This window comes from Cyprinus carpio, chromosome A8, assembly GCF_018340385.1.
Source record: "Cyprinus carpio isolate SPL01 chromosome A8, ASM1834038v1, whole genome shotgun sequence".
In the NCBI taxonomy this organism is placed as follows: Eukaryota; Metazoa; Chordata; class Actinopteri; order Cypriniformes; family Cyprinidae; genus Cyprinus; species Cyprinus carpio.
In genome coordinates this window covers 4,224,043-4,237,701 of record NC_056579.1, presented here as the reverse complement: position 1 = coordinate 4,237,701, position 13,659 = coordinate 4,224,043, and the positions used below count along the sequence as shown (strand labels likewise).

At 35.4% G+C, this 13,659-nt stretch overlaps 1 protein-coding gene across 5 annotated transcripts; it reads right to left on the bottom strand.

The window, feature by feature from the left end:
* Positions 1-415: 415 nt before the first annotated feature.
* Positions 416-10,659, bottom strand: LOC109111432 (protein SSUH2 homolog). Of its 5 annotated transcripts, none has more exons than XM_042761673.1 (13): positions 10,429-10,659; positions 10,275-10,330; positions 6,283-6,427; positions 5,691-5,766; positions 5,093-5,222; positions 3,664-3,724; positions 3,359-3,480; positions 2,090-2,152; positions 1,747-1,829; positions 1,392-1,484; positions 975-1,080; positions 783-890; positions 416-562 (listed from the first exon to the last, which is right to left on the bottom strand). In XM_042761673.1, exons 2-13 carry the CDS (start codon positions 10,323-10,325, stop codon positions 422-424), a joined length of 1,179 nt encoding a protein of 392 aa, XP_042617607.1. In that variant the 5' UTR covers positions 10,326-10,330; positions 10,429-10,659; the 3' UTR covers positions 416-421. The 5 variants fall into 5 exon arrangements, with proteins under 5 accessions (XP_042617607.1, XP_042617608.1, XP_042617611.1 ...); XM_042761674.1 differs by having other exon boundaries at positions 6,283-6,387; XM_042761677.1 differs by lacking the exons at positions 10,275-10,330; positions 10,429-10,659 and adding an exon at positions 8,150-8,489 and having other exon boundaries at positions 6,283-6,387.
* Positions 10,660-13,659: the final 3,000 nt, after the last annotated feature.

The window sequence follows — 13,659 nt, the reverse complement described above, 5'->3', positions numbered from 1 at the left end:
CCAATATTCGTCCTGTATGCCATTCATATTAATCAAACAACAGTGAGAGAAAATCTCTCACTGCTCTTGACTAAATCACTTTTGTAACTTTAATAAGAAGAAATGTAAAAAATGATAATGATATATATATCTATACTTAATACACGTGTTAATTATATTGATCGATCGATAGATAGATATAATTAACACAGTGAAGACTAGTTAATTTACACAATTTATGTAGCTTTTCTTATTTATTGTTTTTTGTCTCTTTTTATGCTTGCATTAGTTTGATACTGACATTGGTGACAAGGATTATGCAAAGTTTTTAATATCATAAAAACCTTTTTAAAAGAAAAAAAACTATATTGTGATGTATATCGTTATCATGATATAAAATTAGTCATATCGTGATATAAGATTTTGGTCATATCGCTTGATGTTACATGACAGAACAGCAGCAGGTGGCGGGATAGTCATCAGCGTTCACTTTAAACTCATTTCCATACACATAGTAAACATAAGGCTTTCCTTTCCACATGTAGTTCACTTTGGTTATGGGAATGAGCTCGATTGTCTGCCTCTGAAAGAGATTAAATTACAGAATGACAGATTCAAGATTCAGCATGATGATTGTCTCTAGTTACAGACAGACTGGTAATGATATAACACAGTTTATTTGCATTGTTTTGTTACATACAAACATACAAATTATAACTGAAAATAATGAATGATAATAATCAAGTGATAAAAATGACTATAAAAAGGTCTGGAAGCACATAAACATATGAAGACAGTGGTACCTGTTGTAATATGCGGGATGTTTGGGCGTATTTCCCCTGATGGTCTCTTACTAAGCGCTCAGAAGCTTGCGCAACAGAAGCATCAGGAAAGCCCCTCACTGGATAGACCTACAGTAAACATAACCATCTGATGAACTTACAAATTTCAACAAACCTTACAAACCTCTTACTATATGTACGGTCTGTTCGTACCATATACTGGGCATCTTTATAGAGCTCCTTCCCTGAAACCTCCTCCAGTTTTTTCACTCTCAGGCCACTTGAATCTTGCGCTACGAATTCATCCTTCTCTATGCTCCTGAAATAGTCCAAAAATAGCTTTTAGAATGAGACAGTTCAATTTGAAAGACTTCTGATTATTATGAAATAATTAATAATAATGACTTGATTTCTTTTTATTTCAAAGAAACTGTAAATGAGTGCTCTCTTATGCAAAGAATGGCTTCAATGTAAGTCTATGAGTATGATCGTTTAGAAACATAACCACAAACCTCTCCTCAAACTGCAGGATTCATGTATATAGCACAAACATTGACTGAGGAGCTAGTTAATATAGTAATAGCCATGCCTGCCTTAGAAAACATGAATGTTGTATCATACAGATCATACCATTTAACATTGAGGTTGATGAAGACGAGCAGCTTTCCCTTTCCACGGCAGGTGTCACACTGACAAGAGCCTCTGCCGCTACATGAACTACAGCTGAAAGACACCCAACAAGTCAAAACTCAGAAAATACCAAACACTAAAGCCCCCTGCAGGATTTAATCTGAATTCAACCCACAGTAGCCACAAAAGTTATAAAAATACAATACAAAAATTTATTAAATTCAATTAAAAAATAAGTAAAATTAATATAAATTCAGTAAAGTAAGTAATTTAAGACATTAAAAAAGCATTTTTGTTTTTGTGAAAAACCTGTTTAATAGAAATGTCTCATTATATACAGCTATAAAGGACTTACTTTTCACGTCCACGCCCATTGCAGTGTGTGCAGCGGTCATTAGAATGACGGTAACCAGAACCATTACACATCTGACAGACTTTCTGCACATGGAAAACAATAGAGGACAAACAGGTCATATATTAAGGTGTTTACGTCATATGATGAACTGAATGAAAAAACATTCTGTAGCTTGTATGCACAATTCCAGTACAATTCAACTTGAATTGCTCTCCAGTAACCACACAAAGAGATACTTTTACTCAATACAAGTGCCATATTTTCCTCTGTGAAAAAAACTTTGATAACAATTAAATGCCCAGCATGCAGCTGGTTTGGTCTGTGCTAGTCAAAATTTACTTACATTTCCAGCTCCAGCACAGGTGGTACAGGGGTTTCTTCCCATTCCCAGACACAAGTGACAGTTCTAGGGTGCAAACAGAATACAATGCTCCAAAATATGATCCGACTTATTGAACATAATCGTTACTGGCAAGTTTACATGCTGCAGGAAGCCAAAAAGCATTTGTACTTTAGAAAGTAAAACACTTTTTCAGCAGCCTTGGTTCCAGACATATTTCTTTGTCCCATTCATTTTTCCCATAGGAATTTTTAAAAGTCATTGTTAAATAGTTATAAGCCATGAAAGCAAAGCAAACCAGAAATAACAGCATTACAAAGTATTTTGAAAATGCAGAGAGACTGTTTTATCATTCATAGTGCTTCATCTGAGAGGGTGGTTTTCAGGTACAATTTGCTTGTCATGATTTCTCTGCAGAATCACGGGTAATGTGGCTCTTCAACATGACTATTTAAAAAGTTAGTTTGTTAAAATAAGTTTTATACAAAATAATGCAGGCTGATAACTTCAACAAAAGCATGAACCTCATTCCTCACGGCACATCTGATTTTAAAGGTTTTTAAGTTATCATTTTAAATTCACTACCGTATTGAGAAAATGAATAGGACTTTTGATTCCGGAACTCGACTGTTGTGCTCTACAAACAAAATAATTCAAATGAATGTTCTGGTGTTCTAGAAGATTAAATAAAAATGCTGCCAAACCCTTGAGAATGTGTTGAGTTTTCATGCAGAGATGCTGTACAGTAGCCACTTTTCCACCATCAGGCCAAACCGTTCTAATGCTTATCCATTCCATTCCATGCCGATCTGATCCGGCCCAGCCGGTATGGATACGGTTTCATTTTCCACTGTGGGGCTGATAACAGAGCTCCAATACAAATTCATCAGTCGTTGTCTTCGTAACGCAAGTGTTTACATGTGATACGAGATGTAAATTGTGACCATGTTATGGAGGATGATCAGAGATTTCAATTTACTTCAGTCAAATAGTGCACTTGGTCAGCTACAGAGAGAGAGAGAACTAGTGGGCAGACAACAATCAAGTGACCAATTCTGAGTGGAGACAACACTACAGACATTCTACCAGCCAACTGTGCTCAGAATTGCAGGCTGAGAAACGGTTTATAATCGTGTCGTGCCAAACCAAGCTCAAGTGGAAATTGCTTACCATTCTTAGAACCGTTCGGTCAGACGGTGGAAAAGTGGCTAAAGTGTGTTGAATGGGACCTGCTTTCTTAGTTTTTGAGGATCATGTGATTAAAGGTCAAACCTTGACTGAGGAAGTATAGGGCACTTTAATGGTCTGCTTGTGCTCTTGAAAGAAGGCCGGAGATTGAGCTGCAATCTGCCACGGACCTGGAGCAGGTTGAACACCAGCATCCACAGGCTGACCTGAAATTTTATGCTTTTATTGATTATGAGCTACATTAAATGCAGGAACATTTTCCTTCCTGGCATTTGCATCATGTAAGATTTGAATATAGTGCAGGAATACAAGATCAGATTTGTATCCATTGTAAAAGAAAGCAAAAGATAGCATAAAGTGTAAATATGCCCTATTTGACTTCTGGGTACCTGCGTAAGGCTCCTGACTCCATTCAGTAGATCTGGACTCCTTGAACGTCTCCAAACGATACTGAGAACAGAAGCAGCATTTAGTTCTATCAACCACAAATCACATCAGGTTTTAACATTCAGTACATCACCATGTGATGCTTCTGAACACATCATCAGTGATGTTTCCTGGGGTCATCGGGTGTTTCTTGTCTTTCAATAATCAGACACCCTCGCCCAGGCGATCCAGTCAGGCTTGATCAAGCCCTAACTTGTTTCCAGGTAACACTACCCCAACCCAAGGCTCTCCTCTCCTGATCCACAGCTGGAGTTGGTATCTGAGTTTGATCAGGGTTTGAGGTAAACTCTGCAGTGGTCCTTCAGGACCAGATTTGAGGAACCCTACCCTGTGCTACGCTCTTCAGGATTTTGTCATGACACCTACGATAGTGCCCCTCACTCAGGGCTCTTAGACAGCTGCTGAGGATGTGATCCGGGGTTCCTCTCTTCAGGCACAGAGGGCAAGATGATCACTCTTTATCTTCTCCCAGCAGAAAAGATTGGACAGGATTGGTAGTATGTCATAGACAGCCTGGATTAAGAATTTTATTCAGTGGGGCTTAGATTTCCAGAGCTTGGCCCATGTTACGTCCAGAGCCGTAAGGTTCTGTTTGTGTGTGTTCAAGTTGTGCTGTTTCTCTCTCCATCCTTGTCTCTCTTGATAGGAGAAATGGTTTCCACCTGGTTCAGCTGATCAATGCCCTGCTGTGATTGGATGCTGGAAGTATTTAAGCTGCAAACACCATCAGAGCTTGGTTGGTGGTGGCCTGACTGTGTGCAGCAGCAGCAGCTTTGATGTCCCATCTTCAACCCCAGACCTGATACTTTGTTGAAGCCAGAAGTTATCTGTGTATCTTTACCTCCTATTGTGTGTGCTACTTATTGATAGATTTCTCTTGTTAGTCTCTTTCTATTACACTTTATGATTGAGATTCAAAAGGCAGAAGTGAGTGTTATCTTTAATGATTATTTGTTGTATGATTTAATTAATCTGTTTTTCTCTTGGTTTATTTGAAGTTTGTTAGTTAAACAGTTATTTCTTTATTTGTGGGGTTAGTAGGGAGGTGGGTGCCATTTACTTTGAATTTGACCTTTTCTCCTGTTTATGTTAGTAAGGGAGTTAGCTTATTTTGCTGTACTTTTCTTTTCTTTTAGTTAAAGTAGTTTGATTAATAAGGAGTAAGACTGATTATGTTTGTTGTTTTTGCTGTATAAAGCGATACTTCTAAGGCTTCAGAGTAGTCCAAGCCACTTCCGTAAGAACCTGCTCATCCTCCTCCAGGCCTTAAAATTATGTCTTATACATTATATTTAAAAAAAAAAAAAAAAAACACACATACGGAAGAAGAAAACGATGGTCATACTGAAGATGATTTATTGTAGGTCTCACCCTGTAGGTATTAAAGGACTCCATATTGGTTATGACTCCCTCTCTGACGGGGGCAGAACTGTAGCAGCACTTGCTGGAGACGTATGTTGAGAAAGCTTGACGTGCCCTGTCCTCTGAGATGGAGGGTATACTGATATCAGAGAGAAAAGATCAATATGTAAGTGACCTTTGCACATGTCTAACAGGGTGTGTTGTGACACGTTTTAGTACCTTCATGACCCTTTTTAGGTGTTTTACTAAACTGACAAACCGTATTCAGGTCATAGTGCAGAATAATGGACTAAAAAGGTGAATCAGCAGGATGCATTTGAGATAAAGCTTTCAAACTTTTTAATGCCGAAAACCTCAAAAATATGATGATCCCCTGCAAGGGGAATATAAAAGCAGCTACAGTACATACCTATATATTGTCTGACAAAATTATAAAGACAACATTTCTTTGCTTAGTTTTTACTGTACTGAAGTTAATGCCAATTATTTAAAAATATTATTTTAATGAAAAATGCCCATATTTGTATAAACATTGTATATCATAGGTGAGTGTTTAAGATTCAATGTGTGCATTGAGTGGTTTTTGGTATAGAGAAAAAGCTCTTACTGCCAGACTGGTGGGTTGGGGGCCTGTTCAGGCACAGGCATCGGTACAGATGGCATTGGAGGTGGAAGATACCCACCTGTGAAAACAGACAAAACTAGGAGGCTCATTCATGTATTTCTGTGATCTAAACACTATAAGGTCTATTCTTGCATTCAAGTCCTTCTGGAAAATTCATATTTACGATGTCAGGTGCGTTCAAATCGTTTTGTCGGACCAAGATGGCAATGTACCTTTTGTACATAAAATTCAACAAGGTTTTTTAACTCTAAATCTACAAAATGATGAAAGGAGAATGTGCATCTGTGGGTTTTGCCTTTTATATGTTTTTATAAAATGTATGAAGGTGCTGTAAATTTAATTGTTATATATTCTATGGTAATTGTACAGTACTAGGGTATTTTGTAACTGCAGCTTGCACTAACATGCCCTCTATTCGGAAACTTGGGGCTTAAAGTTTTTGTGGTGACATTTATGTGCTTTCAACCTGTAAATATGATCTATCCTTCATGACTTGAATGCCGAGCACATTTTCTCATGCTGAAGTGTTTCGTTTAACATCTTTGATGTTTGATATAACTTGCATGTTTCTTACCGCCTCCACCAGCCACTGTTCCTTCATATCCAGGGACTGTATCGAACATGTTTGCAGGGGGTGCAGAAGGTCCGTGCATGCTTGCTGCGGGTGCGCCCGCCATGGCTGAATGAGGTTCAAACAAACTGGTTAGGTAAGTTTTCCACTGGATGTGCACCAAGAAAGACATATAGTAAACAATAATACAATTCAAATATCACAAAAATATCACTATACATTCAAACATTTATTTATTTATTGCACAGCTTCTGAAATACTGATTGTGATTTATGATTGTTCAACCCCAACAGCCTGTGTTAAAATACCTTTGTGAAAAATTGATTGATTCCACTGATTCTTGAGAAGTGGGACAAAATGGTGCAAAACTGAAAAAATAAAACCTTGTACACAGACAAATGAAACTACATTTATGTATCTTATATGTACTAAGCTACTGAACTATGGTGTGATTCAACCTCCCAACTTTTTTTTTTTCTATTTTTATTTATCAAAATGTGCTTTTTTACCGTGGACTGCGTAATATAATTTCAGCTTTATCTTTAACAGCAATCAAGATGTTTTTAACATTTCAAAACATTCTCATGTTAGACAGATTACATTTTCACTTGACCAACAATTCAACAACAAATATAAAATTATATAATGAAATATTATCAAAATATTAAACTGACGGAGTTGACACATCTGACGGTGGTGTCGAAAACCTGAATTTGTAGTAATTTTAACTATCAAATACATTGAATCAATCAATTACTGTATTAAAACAAACACAACAAACAGTGAGATGTTATTATTTATAACGCTTTTTCCAAGAGTCACATTTAAGTATTTTGATATATCATTGGAACACAAAATCTTATGGTGGTGACATCTGAAGGTTTTGACAAATATGGCATTTTTCAAAAAACAAATGGAGTTCATGTAGTAGCCTTTTTGTTTTGTTTTTTTCTCTTGGTGTTAGATACTGGAACCTGTTCAGGAAAAAAAAAATGATCTAAATATTTCAAATAATTTCCTCAGAAATTGGAAGATGGTGTTGACATATCATGGTTGTGACATAGGAAATATTAACATTAAGATTTAAAATATTCTAAAACCATAAAACTTACCAGAGCCTGTCTGACACTGATGTACTCTGTTTGGAGTGACCGCTGCCCCTGATATTCCCAGATTTTATAACATTTTAATAAACGTCTGACAGTGTTGACAAAAAGTGGGGACACAACTTTGAAACCTTATGAAACATGCATGTGTCACTGAAAAACAACCTTGATTTGATATGAGATATTATTAAGTGTTGCTTTTGATAAAACAAGCTCGTTTTCATCATTAAAAAAACATTTTTATTTTTTTATAGCATATGAACGATTGAACCCTTCTCTGTGGACACATTGTTTTAGATGTAGTGAGAAGACAATAAGAGTCATAGATTTCACATAATAATGATACAGTTACACTGAAGGGAATAAGTGTGTTAAATACAGGTTATTATTAATCCCCCATAACATTTACAAATGAAAAATATTTTTATTTTTAAACCAAATAGCAGTTACAATTCCTGGAGAAGTTTTGTCCCATGTCTCAAGAATCACTGATTCACCAAGAAATAGTTAAGAACTTCTTTTTTAGATCTTGAAGAACTGATTCTCGTTCTTGGTAAGACTCCTGAAGTCAGTGGTGAGCAGTGTGCGCTCTAATGCCTGTGGTCTCAAGTCTACTGTATTTATTTTTTAGGATTGTATAGTATAGTATAGTATAATCCGACAGCTGCTGCTGTTGGATGGCGCTGAATGGACGAGTGGGTGGAGTTGTTTCTACAGTAAGTAACCCTGTTTTTCACTGATTTATTCAGTTCTTGGACATTTACCACAGTAGGAAGTATCGGTGTTATGGATCAACAGGGGATCGTCTTAACTGGGGGATGTGTGCGTGCTCGTGAGCTATTTTATTTCATTTTCCAGCAGATTCGTCAGATGCGAACTATCAAGCTGCAAAGAAAACACGTTTGGTACATTCTTAATGTTCTTAATAAATGTTGATACAACTATTACACGATGTGTTTTTCCTCAATGACTGTGCTAGTGTATTTAGCACAGTTTTAGTGTCATTTTAACAATTACACATGGTAACAGGGTTCACAAACCCGCCCCCTTATCTTGAGACGTTCACTTACAGTAGCATATGTGGAAAATGACGATTGTTCAGACAAACAAAATATTTTCCATATGTTATACACTTATTTGTCATGTTGTAACAATGCAATCTGTTGAAAAAAATCATGCTTTGGGATGATGCACAAAACAAAACAACTGAGAATCTTAATCTAAAATCTTTCTCAATGTGTCCATAAAATACAGAAGCGTTCCAAACAGAATCGCGTTCTGTGTCATATATCTTAAACCGAAGCAGCAGAGAAAGCTTACATATTTATTTTAGATGGGGTGTCTGTGTTAAAATATGTAAGTTAAACTAAACACGTTTTTCACGTGAGTGCCATCAGAGCCATTGAGAAACAGAGTTGCGACACTCCCTTTGGCTTCCATAGGAACTGAGGAATGCGGAGCGACACGCGTCATAATCTGAAAACCACACCAGTCTGGGGAAAACAATCCAACGCTCTCCATTGTCTTTCTATTGCGGGAAGTTGCCTCCTTATAACAAAAACAGAGCAATGCCTAAAAGCTGCTATGTGACAAGGTGAACCGTAAACAAGCTTAAAAAAAACCCTAAAAAACAGACCTACGTTTTTATAAGCTGTCGACCCCAAAAAACATGTCAGTTTCGGTTGAAAATATTTGAAGTTCAACTGTTAGCATTATAAACACTGAACTGATACCAGAATATGAAATTAAAATTAATGACAGAAAAATTAGGAATGTTGGACAATATTTAACAGGAATATAACAGCTTGACAGTAAACTGTTTTTGCAGTATCGTCTTATATTAATGTCCGTTCAAGGAAGACAAAAAAAGGAAAAAAAAAATTGTAAAACAAAACAAACAAAACAAAACACTTTATCCAAAATTGTTTAATTAATTATGACAGAGACACGCGCATCATGTTCTAATCTAGATCATCACTTGTAGTGTGTTCCGGGGGATTAAAACATACAATATATATTTCAGAACTAGTGGAGTAATAGTAAATAATAATAAAGTAATATTTGTAAAGTTGCATAAGCTCATTACTTAGTGTCATATCCATATAAATCTATAGATCTATAGAATTTGTGCTCTGCATTTAACCCATCCAAGTGTGCACACACAGTAGCAGTGTGTTCCACGAATAAGAAGACAAACACAAATGTATGCAATCTGTTATGACTAGATGCTAAGGACATTTACAATTTTTGTGCAAATATTGCCACTGACGTGGATGTATGGGTTCATATTATTGATCCAAATATTTTAATAAATAATAAATTACTCCGATTCATATTGTAATTTATCTATTTATGTATTTATTTTTCTTATTTACTCAGACAGTCCCTTGTCAATAATGTTAAATAAAGAATGTATTAAATAAAATATATAAACTATTGATATTTTATCATTAATTTGCATATTTAATGTAGGCTACTGTAAATAGACTTTGTATGCTTGGGATTATAAAGTCTGCAAATTTCATAAATGTATTATATTTAAGTTGATCCATAACACCAGAGTACAACTGTAAGTTTCGAGAGTACCATATTTTTTGTAAATACTGTATAGTAACGATAACTGTACTAAGGTATTTTTGCAGGATTTTTGCTTTGCCATTGTAAAACAAGTACTGCATACTAATTCTAATATTAATTATAATATTAATACTGCATACAATCTGTACATGCACAAAGCGATACATATAGGCCTACGTAAAAATTGAGCGTTGTTTTGAATACCGATAAGTAGAAACTTGGTAATATTACAGATTTAGCGTTGAAAAAGTAGTCATGGGGTGCCGCCCAGTGGAAATCTGAGATTGTGTAAATTTCACAACAAACTCTTACTTGGTGCTGGTAATCCATAAACCGGGTTAACGATGCCGTGGTTAGCTCCATAGTCACTTCAGAGAAAGTTTAATAAAGTCAGCTTGTGCACTTTTCGAAACACAAACCATGTAAATATCAGTTATGACTTAAAAAAAAAAAAAAAAACCCATACCTCAAAGTCAGTCTCTCCATTTTGCGACCTATAAGAGTTCGGTAAAGATGGCAAGATATTCACAGATTCGAGTTTTCGGATCAATAACCCACGAGCAAAATGTTTCTACACAATTGACGCCTCTTTTCTTTCGTAGTGATGTAGAAAACGAGCTACAAGCGAGTTTTCCTCAAAACAAGCTTTCATCCGCTCTGTACAAAATACATCGATCTCAATGCGCTGGCGGTCCGAAGGGGCCATCTGCAAAGTGCGAAATGCGAAAAATTTTACTAATAAAATACTCAATAACTTCACAGTAACACACTGTAGTGTCACCAATTCAGTTTACACATCACTGCTCTCGTGCTGGTTATACTGGTTATACTACAACAGTTATTTTTGAAAATAATTGCTTTTACACTTTTTTATGATTTTTTATTATTATGACAAATAGTCAATAACTTCACTGTACAACACTGTACTTTCTCCAAATTCAGTTCACACATCACTGCTTTCCTGTTGGTTATACTTAAACAGTTATTTTGACAATAATTGCTTTTGAATAATTTTTATGATTATTTAAAATGAAATATAGTCATTACTTTCATTGTTATTGGACAAAAAAAATCAATAACTTCACTGTAACACACTGTACTTTCTCCAAATTCAGTTCACACATCACTGCTCTCCTCTGGTTATACTAACAAAAGTTATTTTGACAATAATTGCTTTTGAATAATTTTTATGATTATTTAAAATGAAATATAGTCATTACTTTCATTGTTATTGGACAAAAAAATCAATAACTTCACTGTAACACGCTGTACTTTCTCCAAAATTCAATTCACACATCACTGCTCTCCTGCTGGTTATTCTACAACAGTTATTTCGAAAGTAATTGCATTTTGCACATTTTTTATGTAGTATAACCAGCAGGAGAGCAGTGATGTGTTAACTGAATGTGGAGAAAGTACAGTGTGTTACTGTGAAGTAATTGACTATTTGTCATAATAAAAAAATCATAAAAACGTGTAAAAGCAATTATTTCAAAAACAAAAACTGTTTTATTATAACCAGCAGGAGAGCAGTGATATGTAAACTGAATTTGGTGACACTATGTTACTGTAAGTTATTGTCAATTTTGTCCAATAATAGTGAATTTATTGAATTTTTTAACCATAAAAATCATTAAAAAGCAATTACTGTCAAAATAAGTGTTATAGTATAACTAACAGGAGAGCAGTAATGTGTGAACTGAATTTGGGGAAAGTACAGTGTGTTACAGTGAAATTATTGACTATTCATCATAATAATAAATCATAAAAAATGTGTAAAAGCAATTATTTAAAAAAATAATAATAATGTTTTAGTATAACCAGCAAGAGAGCAGTGATGTGTAAACTAAATTTGGTGACACTACAGTGTGTTACTGTGAAGTTTTTTATAAGTAATATTTTTCGCGTTTCGCACTTTGCAGACGGCCCCTCGGACCGCCAGCGCATTGATGAAAGCTTTTTTTGAGGAAAACTCGCTTGTAGCTCATTTTCTATATAACTACGAAAGAAAATAGGCGACAATTGTGTAGTAAAAACATTTTTCTCATGAGTTATTGATCCGGGAAAGTCGAATCTGTGAATATCTTGCCTGGGGTGGTTCTATACCATTTTTAGGGGGGCTTCAGCCTATGTGAACGATCAGGCCAGAAATGCTTCCTCAAGAAAGTTTGTCATTCTCTCTCGTTTGTCGATCTCACTCAGTGTGGTACTCACGCGCTGTTATAGATCGTTAATGTGCGCGCACACATTTGAATGAAGCGTGCGCTCAGAGCACTGCACGGATTAATAATGTTAATTATACAACAAAAGAAAATCTCGAGAATCACTCACAGCTCTTAACTAAGTAACTTTAATAAGTAATTGTGTATAGCCTATTTGCTTCATACAGTAATACAGTTTTCATAATAGCCTACTGTATAATAATGTTTATTGGTAAATTGTATCGTTGTGACTAATGGTCTCTCTGAAGGTTAAGTCCCACTAAAGATGGACCCTGTATCTTGCCAACTTTACCGAACTGTAAAAGTAAGAGTTCTTGAACAGCTTCCTTATGCTGTAACCATCATGTGATTGTTATTTCGTAAATGACTCATAAGTGCGGGGGGAGGTCAACAATAGGCCATTGCTCGGTCTACACAGGCCTGCATTGTATATAAAAATTAGAACCTCGGAATATTCGTAGCGCGTGTCACAAGAGCAAAGTACAGTTTCAGTTTAGTTGGGTTTCATACGGAGCCGCTAGAGCGATAAACTGATAGAAAAAGAAAAAAAAAAAAATATGAGGAAACCCTTGTATTTGCGTACCACAGATAAACTATGCAAACTTCACAAAACTTGCATATCTTATGAGAGCGAACGCAACGTTTTCTGGGGAACGCAAAGTCTATTCGGGCCTCCAGTGTTTCATACAAGGCGAAAATGAGGAGCCAGAAAGAGAAACCGAGAGAACGGTTTACTTTAGGTGAGGAGTAACATATACAGTAGGCTGTATGTGGCACCATGATGCAGCGATGATATCAGCTGGTAAAACCCTACTCTAAATACTAACTGGGGCTAGTTGTCACACCTTTTACACTTGTTCATTCAGCAGACGCGTTCATCAAAAGCTACACCAGTGAGGAGTTTTCGTTTTAAAAAAAAAAAAAAAAAAATTCTTTCTATTCTTTCTTAAAAGTCATTTTCGGTATTCAGGATATCACTTGTTTATATATCCTGGAATAGAAATTATGGTAAACAGAGAGACGTTTTGCGTTCTTTGGATTATTTTTCACGATATGGTATAGATTGTCACAATGTGAACCTGTTTATCAAATTTTGGCTACATTTAACCAGTAAATTTATTATGAAACACAATAATTAATGAAATAGCAAAAAAATGGAACAAATATAGTTGGTAACGATTAACAATAAGCTCCCATTAGTTAATGCATTAAGTTACAATGAGCAATACATTTGTTAAAGAATTTATTCATCTTTAAGATTAGCTACAACTGTTCATTGTTAGTTCATGTTAGCTCCATTCAATTATATGAACCGATACAACTTTAGATTTTTATAATATACATTTTTAAATGAACATTGAATATTCAAGCAACAGCTGAAAACTCATCTCTCCCGTCAACATTTGACTGCATGGTAAAAATTTCTTTCCCTCAAATGTAAGTAAAAATATATAAATAAAAAAAGTAGATGAATA